The sequence below is a fragment of the Schistocerca piceifrons genome, chromosome 3 (genome assembly GCF_021461385.2).
Source record: "Schistocerca piceifrons isolate TAMUIC-IGC-003096 chromosome 3, iqSchPice1.1, whole genome shotgun sequence".
In the NCBI taxonomy this organism is placed as follows: Eukaryota; Metazoa; Arthropoda; class Insecta; order Orthoptera; family Acrididae; genus Schistocerca; species Schistocerca piceifrons.
Window position 1 is genome coordinate 949,626,803 of NC_060140.1, and position 23,224 is coordinate 949,650,026.

At 39.0% G+C, this 23,224-nt stretch overlaps 1 protein-coding gene across 1 annotated transcript in view; it reads right to left on the reverse strand.

The window, feature by feature from the left end:
• Nucleotides 1-23,224, reverse strand: part of LOC124789833 (low-density lipoprotein receptor-related protein 2) — a 216,061-nt gene that overhangs the window by 58,082 nt on the left and 134,755 nt on the right. The window contains exons 35-40 of the mRNA XM_047257326.1: nucleotides 23,007-23,217; nucleotides 22,108-22,368; nucleotides 16,383-16,566; nucleotides 15,564-15,745; nucleotides 4,626-4,849; nucleotides 1,201-1,424 (exon numbers count right to left, since the gene is read on the reverse strand). Coding sequence (XP_047113282.1) covers nucleotides 1,201-1,424; nucleotides 4,626-4,849; nucleotides 15,564-15,745; nucleotides 16,383-16,566; nucleotides 22,108-22,368; nucleotides 23,007-23,217 — 1,286 coding nt within the window. The remainder of the gene's footprint in view (nucleotides 1-1,200; nucleotides 1,425-4,625; nucleotides 4,850-15,563; nucleotides 15,746-16,382; nucleotides 16,567-22,107; nucleotides 22,369-23,006; nucleotides 23,218-23,224) is intronic.

Below are 23,224 nucleotides of genomic sequence, written 5' to 3' on the forward strand. Positions count from 1 at the left end.
AAAGGTAATTGGGGTGACAAACAGGATAAATCATAATTACATTATTACTTTATAAAGAGCTGCTGAAGATCGCAAGTTCCTTATAGCGAAACACTCAAAACTTATCCAGTGAACAACCTGAGCAAGTTTGTTGGTGGAGTTACGGTTCAGCCCATACCTCATAGATGAAAATACAAGATGATCATTCACTTCATGTACACTGGGACAAAATAGACCCAAATAAAAACACCAGTGGGACACATATGTCCCAGCCCTCCGCACATTGTAAATGATATTTTTTTCATATTGTTACTTCTGACCGCAACATTAATTAAAATAAACACACACTATTACTGCCTTTCACATATCCATCCCAAACACACACACACACACACACACACACACACACACACACACACACACACACATACACACACTATCAGGGACAATGGTTTGGCACTGAACAAATTTCTTTTAAAAAATTTCACACTATAGCGAAAGAATTCCCACAGTTTTCTTGAAATTATTGGGATAAGACATGTATCGATTTTGCTGTATTAAAAGCATTATGCCTGAAAAGAAAGTTATTGATGAGAAATGAGTGCAATTATATGTTTTCTTTTGTATTGAAAGTGAATGCTCTCAATTCGATATGTAATGACAGTTTCTACACCAGAAGGTCAAAGCCTGTTCAGCATCTGTAGGGTACCTGGTTCAAGAAAACATATGAAATATTTAATTTCATACAAGGTAATTAAATGTGTGAATGTAACATATAGCAATTTTACATCTGATGCAACAAATACAAATAATCTGATTAATGACCTGTTGCCATTTATTTTGAATGTATATCATTTTGGAACATAATTACTGCAGTCCAGTTGGTGCTGTGTGAGCAGTATGTGTGATGGCATATAAAAATCAGATATTACAGTTTTATAATGTAGCCAAATCTTCAGCCACGAAGTTGTGAATGAATTTATGATATAACATGTGACAGTCCTCTTGTGAACTTTGGAGGCCCAATGGTGATATTTTAAGTAAGTAGAAGTTTAAAACTGATCTGTCAGTTGATAAATTGAGATGATTCTTTTTTGAAGCATAAAAAGTAGGAATATTACGTGAGGCTCAGGAATTTATTTAAAACAATTGAAACTTATTTTGAAACTGCAGAAAATGGCTGACATTAATAAAAATATACATTTTTTTTTTTTTACTTACTGCACTGATGACGCTTATCTTCATCAGAATTATCAAGGCAGTCATTATCCCCATCACATATGTAGATCCTTGGAATACAGTTTCCATTATCACAAGTGAAAAGATCGCCAAAACAGGTGCGACCCTCCAACCTGCAGTATTCGGGTGGCTCATCTGATCCATCTCCACAGTCATCATCACCATCGCAGTACCATGTAGCAGGTATGCATCGGTGGTTGGGACATCTGCAAAAGCGTGCTATCATATAAAATGAAATTTGAGGGTAGGGGGTGACGGCATGAGCTCCACTCCACCACATAAGTATTTTTGTATATGAATACAGACACACAAAATGTTGGTAACACTGTGAACTAGCCAGATGTTAAAGTTGTATCTGATATTCAAAAGGCCTTTTAAAAGCAAACACCAATTTTCCGCACATGAACAGAGTTGTTATTGAGGGGTTCATAAAAGAAAACGCAAAAACCACGAGTATGGAGACAATAAAGAGCAAAGCTAGCATAATCTATTAGATTTATCTTGAATTATCAATTCAGTATTGTTGCATGTTAAACTGGAGTGCTGAGTATTTTGCTTTTTTCGCATGATTTCTATCCCTCACATAATTCATGTCTAACTAAAGCCAAGCTAATAGTTTTCATATTCTAATTTATTACTATCAAACACATATGGTAGGCCCTGTGAATTCGTTTTCACCATGAATATGTCTAGCAACTGAACACTTGAGTATGAGGAATGTGTGCATGTGTGGTGCAGAAGAATTATTTGCAGTTTTGAGATGCAACAAGCTGGAAACTATTCGCCTGTTATGCTTTATCCTCCCGTGAATTACTAAAGTTTTTCCTCATTTTTCATTCTATTTTCAATGCAACTGCACACAAAATACATAATATTTCAGAATGTTATTTAGGCCAAGATCCATGTAGACTTATTGTTCAGTTGGTTCTACTGGTATCTGTGACATAATGATCCAATTAGTTTTATGGGAAGATCAGTTAATTAAAAGTTATAGCTAACTGAAAATTCTATTACAGTACATAATGGGAAAACATTCTGAGCTAATCTGCGGAACCTGACATGTTGTTACCACTTATTCGAAAGCAGACTTCCTACTCTTTCCAAGAACATACTTTAAATTATCTGAAACTAATTAACTTATGGCATAACTGACAATGAAAATATGGGCCATCATAATTTGAACTGCCAATTTTGCTTTGTGCTTGCTAAATTCTGAATTTTGACACTGTACTTTTGTTGCTAAATTTTTTTCCAAATCAGATGGCGCCACTCAACCACTAAATTAAGATTTTGCATTATTTTGCAAAATGTAAATTTCTCTTCAATATGGATGCCATACTCGTAATTAGGGTATCCCCAATACAGAAGTATACGATAGTTCAGTATACTTTTATAATTTACTAACCTTCTACATTTTTCTCAATTCAGAAAACAGTTAAGTCTCACAGTCTTTTCAAAACAGCAAAATTTAACCAAGCCAATTCTCAAAACATTATGTAGTTTCTGAGACAAACAAATATTTGTACCATTGTCTTCAAATCACCCACAACACCCCAAAATCACCCGTCTGCCACTAGCATCTGTACAAGTAACAACTATGTTGGCTGGTATGAAAAAGGCTGCATCCTGACACTAAACATGTAACATCTATTTATCTATGAGTCTGGCTTCAGGTACGAGATGTGTAATAACTATGCTGGTTAGGCTCTGTAACCTCCGAGTAATCACGCAAGATCCTTACATTGATTCGTGTCTCTGCAGGGTTCACTTGTAATGTTAACCTCTTGTGTAAAAGTCTGTGACCATCAAGTAACTGCATAATATCTACACACCTTAAAACCCCGTATACTATAGTAAACATGCAACATATAAGTACAACTGCGAACTGCACCATAAAACTTATTTACAACATGTTTTAATTATATTGTTAACTTTGTACATGACAATAACATGTGCACAGTGTCTGTTATGATATATCGCCACTGTGTCAAGTTTCCACTGTGATGTGTAACGAATAGTACATCACTGATTAATGACTGGGTTATTTATCTTCTGAGTCTGTTGATGAAGGAAGAGATGTGATTCTCTTTACCTGTTTGATCTGCAAACTGAAAGACTGGAACTGGCAACCAAAAACATTACAGTGCCAGTAACATGGAAAAAAAGTCACTTAAAATTCAAGTACTGTGTGGTCTACAGCATTTGGTACTGTCTTTTCTATTCAGTTTTCAAAAAACTTTTTCAGAACATCAGAATATGGCACTTCAAAGTAAGTGAACTGAGTGCAAAGCAAGTAAAGAGGGTTGTCTCAGCTTGTCTATCATTTCTTATTTGAATATTATAAATAGCAGGAATGATGATAAATAATCATAATGTAGTTATATTTAACAGAAAATCTTAATTTATTAATTTGTTTTCAGAAAATATACAGCAAATATAGCTAATGATTGACCTCTTTCAAGAAAAATATTTATATAACTCATCTGATGATGTTTGGGAGTGGCAGTAATAAGCACTAATATCTGGAAATGTCAAAGTTGGAATATATTTGCATAGGGTAGCACACTGTTAGGAAACTAACCACCAATACAGGATTTATACTTGACGCACAATTTAATCCTGTGTGTAGTGTTCAATTACAAGGATTGCTGGTCTGTAATTAATAATTTATAGCAACTTACACTAATAAATAATTATCGCAGTGTCAACAATGTTTTATAATGAAGTGTACATGCCGTCCCCCTTTCACATCAGTCATGCTATAACACTCTCAAAAAACACCTGGCTGTATACCAGTAATAAAAGTAATAACTAGCAAATATTATCTAACTGGAATGTGGCTCAGTAGACTGGAATACAAACGGTTCAAATTTTAATCGTTACTTCTACAGCCCCCATCAATAAGCAATAAACAAGTGCTGTAACACAATAGTTCAGCTTGACAAAGTGTTCCTCTTTGAAGCACACAGTCATATACATCCACGGGACAGCATCTGTGACTCTAACGAAGAAGGTTTTATTTGACATGTTACCAATCAGTTCTTGTTGATGTACCTGTCAACGCCTCTATTATACCACAAGTGACTACCTCCACTCATTAAGCTGTTTATATTCCATCCAGGATTTTCCAGTCTCATTATGTGAGTCACATGTACTTCTTGTGAGAGAACTGTTGGTTGACTGGGGACCAAACAGCAAGGTCACCAGTCCCATCGGATTATGGAAGGATGGGGAAGGAAGACGGCCATGCGCTCTCAAAGGAACCATCCTGGCATTTGCCTGAAGCGATTTTGGGAAATTGCGGAAAACCTAAATCACAATGGCCGGATGCAGGTTTGAACCGTCATCCTCCCGAATGCGAGTCTAGTGTAAAGAACTGTTGGAAGGAACAAGTGATGTAAACTGACCTGAAGCTATTTTGTGGGCAAGATCTCTCTGCACAGTGCAGCGGATCCTCATCACTGTTGTCACCACAGTCATTGTCTCCATCACAAAGCCAGTAAGGTTCCACACAGATATTTGTTTTCTCACACTTAAGGTGATTTGGAGGGCATGTCTTATTTCGTGGACACAGGTCATGTGTCTCATCAGATGTTGCATTATCTTTACAGTCGTTCACTCCATTGCAAACCTGAAAAAAAATATGAAAGAAATTACTGAAACACAGAGTAGTAGTAGTAACAATAATAATAATAATATTTATGCAACACTGAATATTCAGATAGAATCCTTAGAAACAAAACAGTTTCACAATATCGTACAAGTTATTCTTCTGCATATTCTTCTTGTCAGTTTATAATTTATAAATTTATTGTTTTACAAATAATTTTACATTTTAATACATTTAACATTTATTAATATATAAGAAACAAAGTTATAATATTTTTATTACCATTAGATTGCATGTGAATTACCTAAAACTATGAGCCTGACATACTTACAAAGCATTTTTCATAGAAATAATGAACTCAATAAGGGAATAAAATGGATGTTCAACGAAAATTCCTTTTTGTTGGTCTTTTAATTTACCAACAGAAAGGCAAATTACATGGTATCTTAATTTTGTCTGGTATTAAGTTGCCATAGGTCACAGTTCAAGTTTGGATATTACTTTTAATAAATTTTGGAAACAGGTTCCGATAAGCTTCTCTCAGTTTGGCACCACAAATAAATCTGACAGTTTTTTTCTGCAGCGATAGAAATGAATTTAGGTTGACTTGTATTGCTGCACATTTCTACCAAATAGTACAAATTTGATACATACTTCTCTTTACCATATTTGCTAATAATGTTTATGGCAAATATGATTTTAGATAGGTTACAGGCGAAGGAATGTATATGCATGTCCCATTTGAGGTTGACCTGGATGGTATTTCCCAAGAATTTCATCCATTTTTTTCCATTTTTATGTCATTTGCTAAAGATAATTTCAAACCAAAATCTGTTATCCAGTGTTAATTCCATTACTGCAATCTTTGAAGCTGCAGCATTTAGATAGCTTTCATTGAAATACTTGACTACTTCACTGGTAACACTGTTAGACAACAACTCCAGTCTTGTGTTTGAGACACATGTATCATATCAGAGATTTGGAATTTGAATGAGCCACTGTTTTTTCGAGCAACACAAATTGTTTCTTGTTGCTCATATATGATTTCATCATTCAAAAGAAGTTCCTCTAATACCAGGTTCTAAAGCTTGTCAAGTAATGTATTGCTGCTGACACAATCAAAAGTGTTTTCAAGAGCAAGGAACACTCCTGTTACATAGTCATTGTTCGCTACAGCAGTTCTTATTTTTTCTATCAACTGTGTTGCAGCTACTGCAGTTGACTTGTTTTTCACAAAGCCATTCTGATTTTGAAACATTAGATTGTGTAACCTCAGTAATGTCATTTGCCTGGTGTAAATAACTTTCTCAATTACCTAGGATCATGCAGGAGGTTACAGTGAGATGGGTCGATAGTTTTCAGTTTTAAATTTATCACCTTTCTTGTAAATCAAGGTTACTTGTACTATTTGTAGATTGTTTGGGAAACTACCTGATGCAATTACATCATTTACTGCTGTGGCCATGGCATCAGATCTGTCTTCTATGCACTTTTTTAATGTGCTGATAGACATACCATCACAGCCTGCTGATTTTAAACCTTCCTATGTATTTTATCTCTTAACTGTTATTTGGGGCCAATTATATGTTTTGTTTAGCTTGAATGCCCTCATATCTGTACTGGAGATTACTGAAAAAGCCATTGATGGATTTTCCAGTAGAAGAAAAGCACACATTAAAAGCATTTGTGACCTGAGATTGGCATTTGATGATACTCCCACTATTGCTGATGGTAAGATCACTGCTGATTTGCCCTTACAATCCATAAAGTTATTTATAACTTTCCTAACAGCTATGCCCATGTTACTCAACTTTTTTTTTAACACTGTGGACATGTACAGGGTTATTACAAATGATTGAAGCGATTTCACAGCTCTATAAGAACTTTATTATTTGAGATATTTTCACAATGCTTTGCACACACATACAAAAACTCAAAAAGTTTTTTTAGGCATTCACAAATGTTCAATATGTGCCCCTTTAGTGATTCGGCAGACATCAAGCCGATAATCAAGTTCCTCCCACACTCGGCGCAGCATGTCCCCATCAATGAGTTCGAAAGCATCGTTGATGCGAGCTCGCAGTTCTGGCACGTTTCTTGGTAGAGGAGGTTTAAACACTGAATCTTTCACATAACCCCACAGAAAGAAATCGCATGGGGTTAAGTCGGGAGAGCGTGGAGGCCATATGAGTTGCTGATCACGATCTCCACCACGACCGATCCATTGGTTTTCCAATCTCCTGTTTAAGAAATGCCGAACATCATGATGGAAGTGCGGTGGAGCACCATCCTGTTGAAAGATGAAGTCGGCGCTGTCGGTCTCCAGTTGTGGCATGAGCCAATTTTCCAGCATGTCCAGATACACATGTCCTGTAACGTTTTTTTCGCAGAAGAAAAAGGGGCCGTAAACTTTAAACCATGAGATTGCACAAAACACGTTAACTTTTGGTGAATTGCGAATTTGCTGCACAAATGCGTGAGGATTCTCTACCGCCCAGATTCGCACATTGTGTCTGTTCACTTCACCATTAAGAAAAAATGTTGCTTCATCACTGAAAACAAGTTTCGCACTGAACACATCCTCTTCCATGAGCTGTTGCAACCGCGCCGAAAATTCAAAGTATTTGACTTTGTCGTCGGGTGTCAGGGCTTGTAGCAATTGTAAATGGTAAGGCTTCTGCTTTAGCCTTTTCTGTAAGATTTTCCAAACCGTCGGCTGTGGTACGTTTAGCTCCCTGCTTGCTTTATTCGTCGATTTCCGCGGGCTACGCATGAAACTTGCCCGCACGCGTTCAACCTTTTCTTCGCTCACTGCAGGCCGACCCATTGATTTCCCCTTACAGAGACATCCAGAAGCTTTAAACTGCGCATACCATCGCCGAATGGAGTTAGCAGTTGGTGGATCTTTGTTGAACTTCGTCCTGAAGTGTCATTGCACTTTTATGACTGACTGATGTGAGTTCATTTCAAGCACGACATACGCTTTCTCGGCTCCTGTCGCCATTTTGTCTCAATGTGCTCTCGAACGCTCTGGCGGCAAAACTTTGAGTTTTTCTACGTATCTGTAGTGTGTCGTGACCATATGTCAATGAATGGAGCTACAGTGAATTTATGAAATCGCTTCAATCATTTGTAATAGCCCTGTATTTACTTCTAATTTCTACTAGTAGATCTTTGTAAAAATCATGACAGTACTTAAATTCTACCTTTAGTCCATGATTATTGCCATCCTTCAACATTGCTCATTGGAAAAGTCAAAGTTTTTCTCTCACTGTTTTCACTTCATAATTTATCATTTTTTTGCCAATGTCATTCCTGGGTGTGAGAAACTGACACAATAATCAAGGTCTGATGCAAATTCCCCAAAAGTAATATAGTTATTCTCATAGCAATGTAATCTTTTTAGCATACTCTTGAGTTTCTCAAAATTGTTATCGTGGGGGGTTCTTTTCACGCCCTTCCCCCCCCCCCCCCCCCCCCAGTTGGTGCAGGAGATAGCAAGTCTATGTTTTTTATCTCCAGTTAGTATGATGTTAACCCAACCCTTTTTTATTGCAATGTTTACTGCCTAGCCTATGTCAACAAGTAGGGCATTAAGAATTTAAAAGAAAATATCTTGACTACCCACGAAAGTCTGTACAGACCTAAAATGATCAAGCTGCCTTAACCTCACTTGTAGTTAACTGCTGCAAGTTTTTTTTTATGTCCTCTACACTAAAAGTAGAGTTTGCACAAGATTACTTGACCAGTGCACAGAAATGCATCCTTGTTGTCAGCACTGGGTGAGTCCACCTCTTTTCTGAAGTGGCAGTCGTCTCAATTGCCTATTGTCTACACAACTGTGAGCTTCGTCCATTACTACTAAATCATTGTGTGCCCATTTCGACTACCTTTCTAAAAGATTTTAATGAAACTATTTGATAAAAAAAGTTGATTCTTACACATCAGCTAGTCTCATTCATCAGCTTCACTATCAACTGCCTATCATTTCATTAATGGTCATAATTATTGTCGCTTATGAGTTTGCATTTGGTGCACGTTAGTTCATGTATTATTGCTTACGAAATGAAGCTAACATTTTGAATTTTTCTTCAAACTTTGAGAAGAGATCTGTATCTGTCACTAACCTCGAGAAAATGGATTGTATATAGTGCACTAGCTTCTGACTGTCTGGGCAAACAATGATGGAAATGAAATATTCATATCATCCTTCAAATCTCATAGACAGTTCAAGATACCGAAATGAATTTTTGGCAAATGACAGCTTGTAAAGTGGAGAGCATTAGCTACATAGCTAACATGCAAAAATTTCTTATCTAATGTGATATACGAGTGATTACAGATGTTTTCAATGAAATAATGTTACCCATCCAACAGCTATTGACAGCTGGTGAAATGAGAATTAGTACAGGTTTTGTAACACCATAAATGAAGGAATCACATTTATTTTTTTACCAAGCAGGTCTTTTCATAAGTTACTAACCTTAACTTGGCCTCAATTGTTTGATTTACAGAAGGCTGTTTCAGTGTTCTATCACAATTGGAGCTGCTTTAGCATAACTATGAGGTGAAATTGTGTAAACAATGCTATGTTTTGGCAAAGAAGCTAATTTTAACATGGCAACAAGATAAAGGAAAAAAGGCGTACAAGACAAGAAAAAATAAATCGCTGTCTCTGATCCAGTTCCAACATAATCCTGCACCCATTGTGTTTTTAATAATAAACTGCTGACTTGTTGAACTGTTTGTTGTGCTGGTACAACCTGTTAATACAATTGTTTGCAAGCTCATTTGCTATAGCTTACAAGTTCTGTGAGATATGCATTCATGTGAAGGCTTGGGAAGCTGTAGGACTACACTTATCCTACTGCACTGTCCCGTCCGCAAGGGAGCCCCCACTACTACGGTTGCACCTTCTGAGCAGCTAGTGGCCAAGTGATACAGCACACACTCTACTCACATCTATTACATTTCATTTTCTAGCTCTTTCAGCAAAGATTGCTACCCCATCACCACATTGCTCTTTTCTACCGAAGGCAGAGTGAAAGATCATGAAGAGTGGCTGTGACATCCACTAATTAGTTCATTTGTATAACAATGTTCAATTATATCTAAAAAAAATAAGGATTGTCCTCCCTGCAATGGTATCCAAATGATTGTGCTTACTGCTAAGACTTTCAAAGTTTTGTTGAATTAATTTGAATCTATGGTAGGATTGCTAAACACTGACTGAAGGTGTCACTTTACCAGATTGTTCAATGTGCCTCTGAAGTTCCTCCATTTCCTATTTTGATAATTATTTCACTCATTTTGCTTCTGGACATCATTTATAGTTTTAGTTGCTACATGATTGTTCATTCTCTCTTCAGAGTTTTTTGAGTTAGGCGCAATTGTGGTGTCTTTGTTTTCTGTAAAGTGGTTCGCCTTGTGTTTCCTACCAATGTTATCTATGTTATATGTGCTGCACTCAATTGCATTTTCTGTATGTTTTACATTGTTCTAGCCTTTGGTACTAAGTTTTCCTTAGTTAGAGACTGAAATTTTTTGGATGTAACACTGTCATTGGGGTTGCAGTTAGCTGTGAATCACTGATTCACACTCACATCTGAAGCCTTGAAGAAGAAAGACTAAAATGAGAATGTTAACAATAAATTTGTTTTCATGTAGGCTTTGTCTCCTTGTCTAGGGTTCAGAGTGGAGTTGTGTTCTCTGATGCAAAAGTCTTCATCAAGCTCTCAACATAAAACAAGAAATCCGGAACCACTACCAATTCAGTTTCATGTCAAGAAAAGGTACGGAGCCTCACATAGCACAATTTACAAAAGTTGTTCTTGAAGTAGTGGATAAAGGCCACCATGTAACTGGTAGTTTCTTACTTCTGTAAAAGGTTTTTGACACTGCTGGGCACAGAATTTTATTACCCATGTTAAACATACTAGGAATATGTGTAAAGCAGACCAGAATATATGAGATTTCTCATTGTAATGTAGCAGAACATGTAAAGACTTTGGCAAAGAGAATTTTTACAGTATGTTATGTCCTTTGAATGCTTGCTCCAACGTGCACCATTTCATGACTCCAAAGTGACCCATTTTGGATATATACATCCAGTCCACGGTTATCATATCGTGCTTTGGAGAATAAGTGCCTGGAATACACAGTCGGCCTTCAAGGTAAAGAAAAAGGTAGTGCAAATAATAAAAAGAATAGCAGCAGTAGGGTTCACTGCATTGAGTTATTTAAAATGCTATGAATTTTGACGTCCTTTGGCAATATATCTTTCAAAATATCACGCACATTAAGAAAAATCTTCATCTGTATGCTACGAACATCTCAATGCATGAAAAGGGAATCAAATCGATCCACTATTTACATCTAAACATTAAAAACAAATATAAAACACAAAATAATGTGTTATATAATGGACTGACACTCGACAATAGGCTGACAGAGAAAATTAAAAGATGTAGGCCCAAATGATCCCAGAATCTTTAGTCAAAGACTTAAGAAACATTTATTACATAACACTTATTAAACCATAAATGAATACTTCAAATGGTCCTATATAGCCACTTCATACCCTTGAATATGTAATGTAACATAAATCTATTCAGCAAGTGGCAGCAGGAGCAAACACATACAAAAGTTGAGGGAATGTGCAAGCATCTAGAGCCAGTGCCTTCTTCTGGCAGAAGGGCTGAAATGGAAGGAAGAGGGATGAAGGAGAAGGACTGGTGAGGTTTAGGAAATGGGGAGGATTATAAAAAAGTCACACAGAATGCTGGGTCAGAAGTGACTTATCAAAGGGAATGAGAAGAAAACACCAATTTTTGCTGCACGGGATGAGATTTGAAAACCTTGGAGTTTAAAAGTGAAAGATAGGGTAATAAGCAAGACAGAGATTACTAACAAAACATCGTGCAAGAGTAAATAAGAGCAGAAAGCTACATGCATTATACATGGTAGGGGTGGGGAGGATGGGGGAGGGGGGGGGGGGAAGGTCGTAAAATAATATATATAGTAAACTAAATGGAGGTGAAGTTAGAAAAAGTTACTGAGAATAAATGCTGAGACCAAAGGAATTAATGTAAACTAAAACCAGGTGTCAGGTGGGCAGGTGGGTAGTGAGAACCAACGACATAATGTAATGACAGTTTCCAGCCAGCAGAATACTGAGAAAATGGTGTCAGGGAGAGGAATGCTGATGCCATGTTTGGTGAAACAGACACCGAAGTCCATGACTGTCATGTCGAAGAGCTTGCTCTGAACACAGGATATTGTGCGTTGCTAGTGTACACCCTCTGTCTATGCTCATTCAGCCTAACTGATAACTGGGTGGTAGTCGTACCAATGTACGAGGTGCATTCAAGTTCTAAGGCCTCCGATTTTTTTTCTCCGGACTGGAAAGAGATAGAAATGTGCATTGTTTTAAAATGAGGCCGCGTTCATTGTCAATACGTCCCATAGATGGCAGCACCGTACGGCAGATGGAATTTTACCGCCAGCGGCGAGAATGAGAACTGTTTTAAATACTTAAAATGGCGACATTTTCCTTACTTGAACAGCGTGCAATCATTCGTTTTCTGAATTTGCGTGGTGTGAAACCAATTGAAATTTATCAACAGTTAAAGGAGACATGTGGTGATGGAGTTACGGATGTGTCGAAAGTTCGTTTGTGGGTGCGACAGTTTAATGAAGGGAGAACATCGTGTGACAACAAACCGAAACAACCTCGGGCTCGCACAAGCCGGTCTGACGACATGATCGAGAAAGTGGAGAGAATTGTTTTGGGGGATCACCGAATGACTGTTGAACAGATCGCCTCCAGAGTTGGCATTTCTGTGGGTTCTGTGCACACAATCCTGCATGACGACCTGACAATGCGAAAAGTGTCATCCAGGTGGGTGCCACGAATGCTGACGGACGACCACACGGCTGCCCGCGTGGCATGTTGCCGAGCAATGATGACACGCAACGGCAGCATGACTGGGACTTTCTTTTCATCGGTTGTGACAATGGATGAGACGTGGATGCCATTTTTCAATCCAGAAACAAAGCGCCAGTCAGCTCAATGGAAGCACACAGATTCACCGCCACCAAAAAAATTTCGGGTAACCGCCAGTGCTGAAAAAATGTTGGTGTCCATGTTCTGGGACAGCGAGGGCGTAATCCTTACCCATTGCGTTCCAGAGGGCACTACGGTAACAGATGCATCCTACAAAAATGTTTTGTAGAACAAATTCCTACCTGCACTGCAACAAAAACATCCGGGAAGGGCTGCGCGTGTGCTGTTTCACCAAGACAAAGCACCCGCACGTCGAGCTAACGTTACGCAACAGTTTCTTCGTGATAACAACTTTGAAGTGATTCCTCATGCTCCCTACTCACCTGACCTGGCTCCTAGTGACTTTTGGCTTTTTCCAACAATGAAAGACACTCTCCGTGGCCGCACATTCACCAGCCGTGCTGCTATTGCCTCAGCGATTTTCCAGTGGTCAAAACAGACTCCTAAAGATGCCTTCGCCGCTGCCATGGAATCATTGCGTCAGTGTTGTGAAAAATGTGCACGTCTGCAGGGCGATTACGTCGAGAAGTAACGCCAGTTTCATCGATTTTGGGTGAGTAGTTAATTAGAAAAAAAATCGGAGGCCTTAGAACTTGAATGCACCTCGTAGAAGGTCAAACAGTGTTTGCATAATAGCTGGTACATAAATGTGTCTCTTCACAGGTGGCCCTCCCTTTGATACTATATGCCTTGCCAGCTACATGGCTGATATAGGAGGGTGCATAGGGCAAGTCTTACGGTGGGGACGATCACAGGGGTAGGAGCCACAGGGTACGGAAGTGGGTGTAGAACTAGTGTAGTGTTTGACAAGGTTAATGTAGAGAATGGGAGGGTGACGAAAAGCTGTTCTAGGAGTCGGGGACAAAATGTCAGACAGAATGAACTTCACTTTAGGACGCGATTTCAGGAGGTCATAGTCTTTTTGAAGCATCTGATTAATACGTTTATGACCAGGATAATGCTGAGTGTTCTATATTGTTGTTGGTGTTCCTCTTCTTCCTGATGGCCCAGGAAATCTGTTGGAGGAGGTTAGACTGGCGGTGTGTTACTGTAGGGAGTCTGCATCTGAGCTAATACGTTTGCCTCAAATGCCAAGGCTGTATGGTAGTGAACATTTGACATGGAAAGGATGGCAACTGTCAAAATGTATGTAATGCTGTTTGTTAGTAGGTTTAATGTCAACAGAAGGATGTAGCTGACTTGTGGTGAGGTCAACGTCAAGGAAAGTGTCATGGGATTCAGAATAGCCTCAAATGAACTTTAATTGGCACTGAACTCCCATTTGGGAATAACAGTGTTTAAATCCCCATCTGAGCATCCTAATTTACATTTGTCATGGTCTCCTTGAATTAGTTTAGATGGCCATAACCAGTACCTTTGAAAAGAGCATGGCTGATTTTCTTTCCCATCCCTATCCAACATCAGTGTGTGCTCCATCTCTAATGACATGTGGACGGCTGTTAAACTCTGATCGCCTTTCCACCTCACTACTGTCTTCCAAATTTCAAAATATCAACTTAGACTCATATTATCATTTTCTTATTTCTCAGTGTATAATAAACCTCAAATTTTTAGTATTAATAGAAGCAATGTTCTTTCTCAGGATGTGAAATAATACTTTCTTTCTCAAACAAAATAATAATAGTGATAATAATAATTTTATGGGAAGTCCCAATGTAAAATAAACAATGACTATTCAATGACCATGAATATGAAGATCTGAACATATATGTACATATGAAACTCAAGACACTTTGGTATGTTTGATGTAAGCAGTGAACCAGAAAGAGGATGGGGTGTCAAGACAGGAAAGAAAAATGACTTGAAAATGGCAGGAAGTTAAATACACAAGGAGACGTACGCATGCACCAAAAACCACACACAACAAATGCAAAGGTGGTTGTAGGTAACGCAAGCTGTAGAGGGTCTAGGGAGAAGGGCAGAGGTAAAACACTAAGTGACCAAAATACCAAACAAGTATGAAAGAGAATATGAAGATTGATACAACAGTAACCATCAGAAATGGACTGAGTGAATTAAGAAGGTCCGAAGCCTACTAAACAGAAGGATGGAATAAGAACACAGAATAAAGAGAAAGTTACTGCAGCAGATGCAGGAAAGTGATACAGAAAGCAAGCCAAACTGGGTACAGGTATGAGCAAAAACTGAGACCAGGAGATTTATGGGACTGTAAGACAGATATAGTGGAAGTATGATCCTCGCAAGGACTTTTCATAGGAGCTGTTAATGGCAGTAGGAAGGGCAGGAGGGAATTAAGGATGACTTGAGTTGTAAAATAGCTATTGAAATGAAGGCATTAACATTGGTTGGCTGAGTCTGCACTTCACCATGGGCTGATAATGGTCATCAATGAAACTTATGTATCCACAGACTTTAGTGGAGGGCCTTTTTGTGCACAAAGACAACAGTAGTCAAAGTGCTGATACTAACTGTAGTTTACTAATGTGGACAAAAACAGAGGTACAGATGTATGTTGATGCTGAGGAATGTTGTTATTTGAGGACGGAAGGATCAAGAAGATATTAAGTTTTTGGAGGAACTGGGAGAAAGTACCTCTGAGAGCATACGTTCAGATAAATGCTTTAATCTCAAGTCTTTGCTGCATTTCAAACATTTAAAAAATTGATGTCTTGAAAACATGTGACTTACCTGAGATTTTTCTATGCATCTATGATTTTCACACGTAAATTCTCCAGCAGCACATGGTGGGTAATCACAATCTAATTCATCAGAACCATCACGGCAATCATTTTCATGGTCACATTGCCAAGTTTTGAAAATGCATCTTCCATTTGCACATCGAAATTCATTGGAGCCACAAGAATGAAACGCTGAAAATAATTAAATTAACTGAACTTAAAATACAAGAGTGCTTTCATACTGCTTATTCACATGGTCAGTATACAAGTAATGATTTGTAAATCAGGACAAACTGTGGAATAAAGATGTGATTTAACAACAACTAGTCCAACTAAGTGACAACTAAATTTATCTAGAATATTTTAAATCTAATCACATCACAAAAAGTGTGCACTCTCTGCCCCTACACACACACACACACACACACACACACACACACACACACACACACACACACGATATAATATTCAGAGCATGCTCTGGATCAAAGAAATGGAATATTGGTAGCCTGTATCAACTGGTTGCTGCAAGAGTTTTTGCAATTTTAGCTTCACTTGCGTTATCACTTGCTGAACAAGTAGAAACACAGCTAGATGAACTAGATCCACTTTCTCTAATATCAATCCTAACATAAATACCACTTTTTTAATTCTTTCTCTTTCCTAATCCATATGCGGTATGTACGCAAAATTTCAAAATTCTATTACCAACCGTATTCTTATGAACCTTATTACTTATATGTGACTGATAACTGTAATAAAAATCCTGAATGGAAACATTTTGTTTAAGATATTCAACATTTAAGCTAGACAATAAATTGATACTTACCACAGTAGTAAACATCTTCATCACTGTTGTCACCACAATCATCATCTCCATCACATGCCCACATACGTGAAATGCACCTGCCATTTTTGCAGTAAAATTTACTTCCGTCACATGAATAGTTCTTTGGCACGCACATCCTGTTCTCATTTACTAATTTGGAGTCGCCATCACATTTACATTCTGCCTGAAACCCAATAACAATCTCATTTAAAGAAATGTCAGTCACTAAATAATACTTAACAAATGCTTAAGTTTATTTATTACAGATATTGCAGAAAACAAGGCAGTGCATTAATAGAAAATAAAAATAACTGCACCCAGTCTTTAATGAAATATTAATTGATTTCCATAAACCAGTTTTTGAGTCTTTTGGGCTCATCTTTGGGTTTTTATTTTTCTAATATGCAGCATAACACTACAAAAATAAATATGTAACTTCTGCATGATCCATCTGAAGATAAATCTGAGAAGGTTAAAAAAAACTGAACTTTGTTCTAGTTGCTACAAATCTGTTCTCTTCTTGACTATGACACCCAAAATCTCTTTTAAAATTTATGAAACTGCTAGTAAAGCACAAGTAGGAAGTATGTTTACTGCTATGTTTGTTAAAAAAAAGCGGTGTAAGCCTCTCATACAATACTCATACTTCAAATTTAGAAAATTGTTACTCACCCTAAAGCAGAGATGCTGAGTTACAGATAGACACAACAAAAAGGCTCTCACAATTATAGTTTTCGTCCATTAAGGCCTTTGTCAACGACACACACACACACACACACACACACACAAAAACGGAACTCACACACACGACTGCAGTGTCAGGCAACTGAAACCACACTGTGAGCAGCAGCACCAGTGCATGATGGGAGTGGCGACTGGGTGGGGGTAAGGAGGAGGCTGGGGCAGGGATGGGGAGGAATAGTTTGGTAGGGGCAGCAGACAGAGAAGTTCTGCAGGTTAGACAGAGGATATTGTTACATTCCATCCCGGATTTTCCATTGTTAAATTTTGAAAATTGAATTTTTAATGTATCATAGCAAAATTAAACAGTGAAATGTAAATTCAAGTTACACGGACATGAAAAAAGTGAAGGGATAGCTCCTAATTTCGTGTCGGACCTCCTTTTGTCCAGAATAGTGCAGTAACTTGACGTGGCATGGATTCCACAAGTCTTTGGAGATCCCCTAAAGAAATACTGAGCCATGCTGCCTCCACAGCTGTCTATTGTTGTGAAAGTGTTTCTGGTGCAGGATTTTGTGCACAATGTTATGTACCATGATGGGACATATGGGTGACCAAATCATTCGCTCGAACTGTCCAGAATGTTTTTCAAATCAGTCACAAACAATTATGGCCCAGTGACATGGAGCATTGTCATCCATAAAAATTACACTGTTGTTTTGGAATGTGGAGTCCACGAATGGCTGCTAACAGCCTCCAAGTAGCTGAACATAACCAATGCTAATCAATGATCGGTTCAGTTGGTCCAGGGCACCCAGTCCATTCCAAGTAAACACAGCCCACACCATTATGGAGCCACCACCAGCTTGCATAGATACTTGTTGACAACCTCTCCTTCTCCCACTTCCTATAGTGGAAACAGTTTTTTGCAACCAGCTCTATCAATTAGACTCATTCCAAACTTCATCCGAACACGCCTTGGAGGGCTAATGGTATGACCAACCGCTGTGTCATCCTCAGCTGACAGACATCATTGGATGCAGATATGGAGGGGCATGTGGTTAGCACATCACTCTCCCAGCCATAGTCAGTTTTTGTGACCGGAACTTGGACTCAATCCAAAGCCATTACTCAACGCTGCCTGACTCAGTTCACTCTTCCAACCAACCATCATATGCCCCCACTGTGCCCAAATAATGCCCTGTTAACTTTCCAGAATTTCCTCATCTTGAAGCTTTCCTCACCATCATACCCCAAGTCCCTCAACACACAAAGCAAGCTTACATCTGCAGAAACATGACCTAAAAACTGATCCCAGCCTTGTGGTGCTACCTGCTACCAAAGGCTCCACCACTGTCATTATCAACCACAGGGATTTCCTGGCAGAGGGACTCTGCCAGCTGTCACATACATCCACCTACAAACCCTGCCACAGTGACCCCAGTCCAGAAATCCTGTAGGATCTCAGGTACCTTCTCAAATCCTCAGGCCCATCCCACAACGTCTCTTCCTGAGTCTCTCTCCCTTTTCTTCCTCCCACCAATCCCTGCACTCCTACCTCCTACATGCTTCCTAATGGACATAAACACAACCAACCAGTTGCCCCATAGTGGCTGGTTACTATGCCCCCACAAAGAGAATCTCTGCTCTAGTGGACCTCCACTTTCAGTCTATTACCCGTAGCCTGCCCTTCTATAATAAAGGTGACAAACCATATCCTCCACTGATTCTCCACAGTTTCTGTTCCTTTACCATCCAGCACAATGCTCGTCCCTGTCAAGCCACCACCCTCCACGCTAACGACCCAAATGCTCATGGTCTTGCCACTGTTGAACACTACCTTTCCCAATTCCTGAGTGACTCCAAACCTATAGCCTCCATCCTGGTCACCATGATAAACTATATCGCCACCCACAATTACTTCACCTTTGAAGGCATCACCTACAAACAAATCTGTAGTACAGCAATGGCCCAACCTACACCAACCTATTTATGGACAATCTAAATAACTCCTTGCTAACCACCCCGAACTCCTCACCTGGTTCATATTCATTAATCAAATCTTCGTGATCTGGACTGAGGGTGAAGACACCCCAGCCACATTCCACCAGAACCTCAACACCTTCTCCCCTGTTTGCTACACTTTGTCATCCTCAACCTAACAAGCCACCTTCCTCAACATTATCCTCCACCTCAAGGATGGCCACATCAGTTCCTCCATTCACATCACACCTACTAACCTCCACTTCAACAGCTGCCATCCCTTCTATACCACAAAACCCCTTCCATACAACCTAGTCACCCACCGCAGTCAGATCTGTAGTGACGAGCAGTCCCTCTCGAAATATACTGATGGCTTCATTTAGGCCTTCACTGAATGTAATTACCCTCTCAACCTTGTACAGAAATAAATCTCCCATGTCTTGTCTCTTTACTCACCGATCACCTCCTGCATGCTCACTATCTGGCCACAAAAGACCATTCCTCTAATGATTCAGTACCACACATGACTGGAGCAACTGAATCATATTCTCCTCCACAGTTTTGATACCTCTTGTTGCACCCTGAAATGAGAAATATTCTACCACTATCCTCTCCACCTCTCCCACAGTGGTATTTCACTGCCCACTGAACCTACACAATAAACTCATCCACTCCTACTCCACCCCTGCTCCCAAACCCCTGCCTCATGTCTCATATTCCTGCAATAGGTCTAAATGCAAGACCTGTTGCATATATATGTGTACATCCTCCCACTAACACCTGCTCCAGTCCTGCCACAGGCACTCCTATCCCATCAGAGGCAGGGCTAGCTGTGAAAGCCACTATGTGATCTACAAAATAAGCTGCAACTGCTGTGCTGTTTTCTCTGTGGGCAGGACAATTAACAAGATCTCTGCACGAGTGGTCGCCATCAATCTGTGGTCAAATGCAGTTGAACCATCCAGTTCCTGAACATATTGCCCAACATGATGTGCTTCACTTCAATGGCAGCTACACATCCTGCACCATTTAGACCTTTTCAAACAACAACAATTTCTCTGAATTGTGCAGGATGGAAACCTTCTTACAACATAGCCCTTCATTCCCATAACCCCCTTGTCTTGACCTCCGCTAGTCCCTGTCGTCCACTTACCTATCTCCTTCCCCTGCTCCCACTCCAGCACTCTACAAGCCTCCTATTCTGCCAACAAATCTACTAGCCTTTTCCCCTTCTCTCCTCTGCTTCCCCCCCCCCCCCCCCCCCCGCCCCAGCATATCCACACAACTCTCCACCTAGCAGCGCTATCCTATCTCCACCATGCCCCTGCACACTCTCACATGCAGCACATCCTCCCCACAACTATTCTGCTACCCCTCTTCCTACCTGGCCCAACCTTGATCTACACCCCACCAAATTACTGCTCACATCAGATGTAGTCGCCGTCACAGTCCGCATTTGAGCCACAGACAGCGGTCATGTGCGTGTGAATTTTGCTTTTGTGAAATGTGTGTGTTTTCTATTTCTGTACGATTTTTTGTCTAAAAGCTTAAATGTTTGGCAGACTTTCCATCGTGCCTGTCTGAGACTCAATCCTTCCTCTACGCAATCTATCCTTTTCATAATATTGTTGTTATTCTATCCTGAACTTTCTATTGTTTAATATAATTGCTTAGCAATAAAATAACTGAATTTGGTGGTGGTAGACGATGACAATTACGTCAAATACGAAACACTTTCCCAACTTTCTGTACAATTAGATTTATTCATTCATGAACCAACTTTCAGCTTATTAGGCCATATCAGGTAGCAACTGAATGTTGCTAACACAGAGGAACTAATGTAAAATTTACACAGATATTTCTTATACAAATGACACAAAAATGATAACATGCAGAGTGTTTACAAAGAAGAGTGCTACAGTTTTATGTCACACAGAAATAGTTATATTTACCTAAAAATGAAAAAAAAGTTTTTTTATGCACATGTCATTGCATTTAACAACCAATGAAAAATAAAGCTGAATTTGCAACAGCAAACTAATATTTGCATAACTAAAACATAAATTTGATAGAGATGGAAAGGGGGGACTGAATTGGACATGTGTTATATGTTTATTGATTTCAAGTAAGTCCAGTAGGATCATCTTTCTGCTTTTCTGAACAGTAGGTAAAACTTCATAATCTACATCACATGGGCAGTTTTCTAGTAAAAGATGTTGAATCTGTCTTACTTAATCCCTTGACGCTGAGTGTCATGAATTCGCACCATACCAACACTGTGCTCATAACTGGAAGGTTAAATGTTTTTGAATGGCAATGTCAGTAGATGCCAATTGTTCATGACACTGCCAATACTTATGACAAGTGCTACATTCTCCTGAGTGTTTCGGGTACCTCTAAAGCACCATCATTTATATCTTTCATCCAGAAATTTATTCACGCATTAAGGTGTTGAATCACTAATTTGTCTCATGTTCAGTTAACCTAATTCCCACAGTTCATGACCAAATAAATATAATTATGCAGAAAATTAGAAAAGTGTTTTCTATTCAACACAGAAATAAATTGTCAAAACACAGAAAAGGAAACAGTATGGCAGATACACATTCACGTAAAAATTAAACTAAACTCAGCCCGAACAGGCCGTGAGGGCACAACAGTACCAACTGGCTGCCATCTCATCCCCAGCCCACTGGCATCACTGGATGTAGATATGGAGGGGCATGTTGTCGGTACACCACTCTTCTGACCGCATGCTACTTCTCAATCAAGTAGCTCCTCAATTTGCCTCACAAGGTCTGAGTGCATCGTGCTTTCCGACAGTGCTCGGCGAATCAAATGGTCACCCATCCAAGAGCTAGCACAACCCGACAGCCATTAACTTCAGTGATTTGATGGGAACCGATGTTACCACTGTGGCAAGGCCGTTGGCCCATACACATTCATGTGTATACTGATACCATTCCCTTTTCTCCCACATTAAAAAAGTGAATTTGATGCAATTTCTTAGATAGAATTCACTCATTAATTTATTCATTATGAAGATTTCCAGTGAACTTACTGTTCCATTGGGTCCTGGGTGACAGGACTGTTCACAGCCTCCATTGGTTATGTGACATGAGTTTTCTACACATGCTTGTCGAAGTGAAGAGAAAACTTGAATGTCTCTAGGTGAATCATCCAGCCGCTTTACCATTTCTATCATATTGGCACCAGTATGTTTTTCAGCTCTGTAGACACCACGGAGCTGTAGGTCTGTCCAGTACATATACTGTCCATGTACAGTGATAGCAAATGGATAAATAGTGGCCGTTATTAAAATCTGAAATATGTGTATACAATGTTATCATTTATGAGCGTGACAAAAAACTTAAAATACAGGAAAAGTACTTTAAATTTCTTACAAAACTCAGTAACACATTGCGCTTTTGCTATTCTCTTCAAAATTTTGAGTGCTTCTTACAAAGCTCAGTTACACACTGCAATTTTGCTACTCTCTTCAAAATTTTGAGCACTTCAACATCATAAACTACTAATAGTAGCATCATCAGGAAAATGAAGCCATGATATTATTACTGTTTTTCTAATTCACAGTAGGCACCATGGAAATGAATTTATCAAATGAAGGACAGATTTTTCTCACTATTTCATCTTTGCAAATTTTTACCAGCTTAAGTGTACCTACTATCTGACAAACTATCAAGAACAGCACAATTTGTAACCAAAATGAGTAGTAGCACGTCATGTGAAAACAATTCCATTTTCAAACTTATGGTACAATGTTTTAGGTAGACACTCGATAATGGTTTAAAAATCCTAAATTAGTAGTGTAACGAAGAAGTAATTTAAATAAATACAGGTGAAATGGAAAAATGCTACCACCATTATTAGACTTTAAACTGTTATGGCAGTAGTCTTTTATTCTACACACAGGTGGAAACATTTTAAAAAATTAATGACCTCTCTATTCTGGCCCTCCAGATCTGATCTCTCAATTTTTTCACGAACAGCATCTGTCCAATAAAGCATCCGGTCATCATAGTCAATGGCAAGACCACTGGGTTGTGACAGGTCTTTGTCAATGATGGCTTTCTTAAGAGAACCTGCCATAGTGGTGCGATAAATTTTACCAGATGTCCCAAATCGTCCCCAGTCTGTGTAGTATAAGGAGCTGCAGA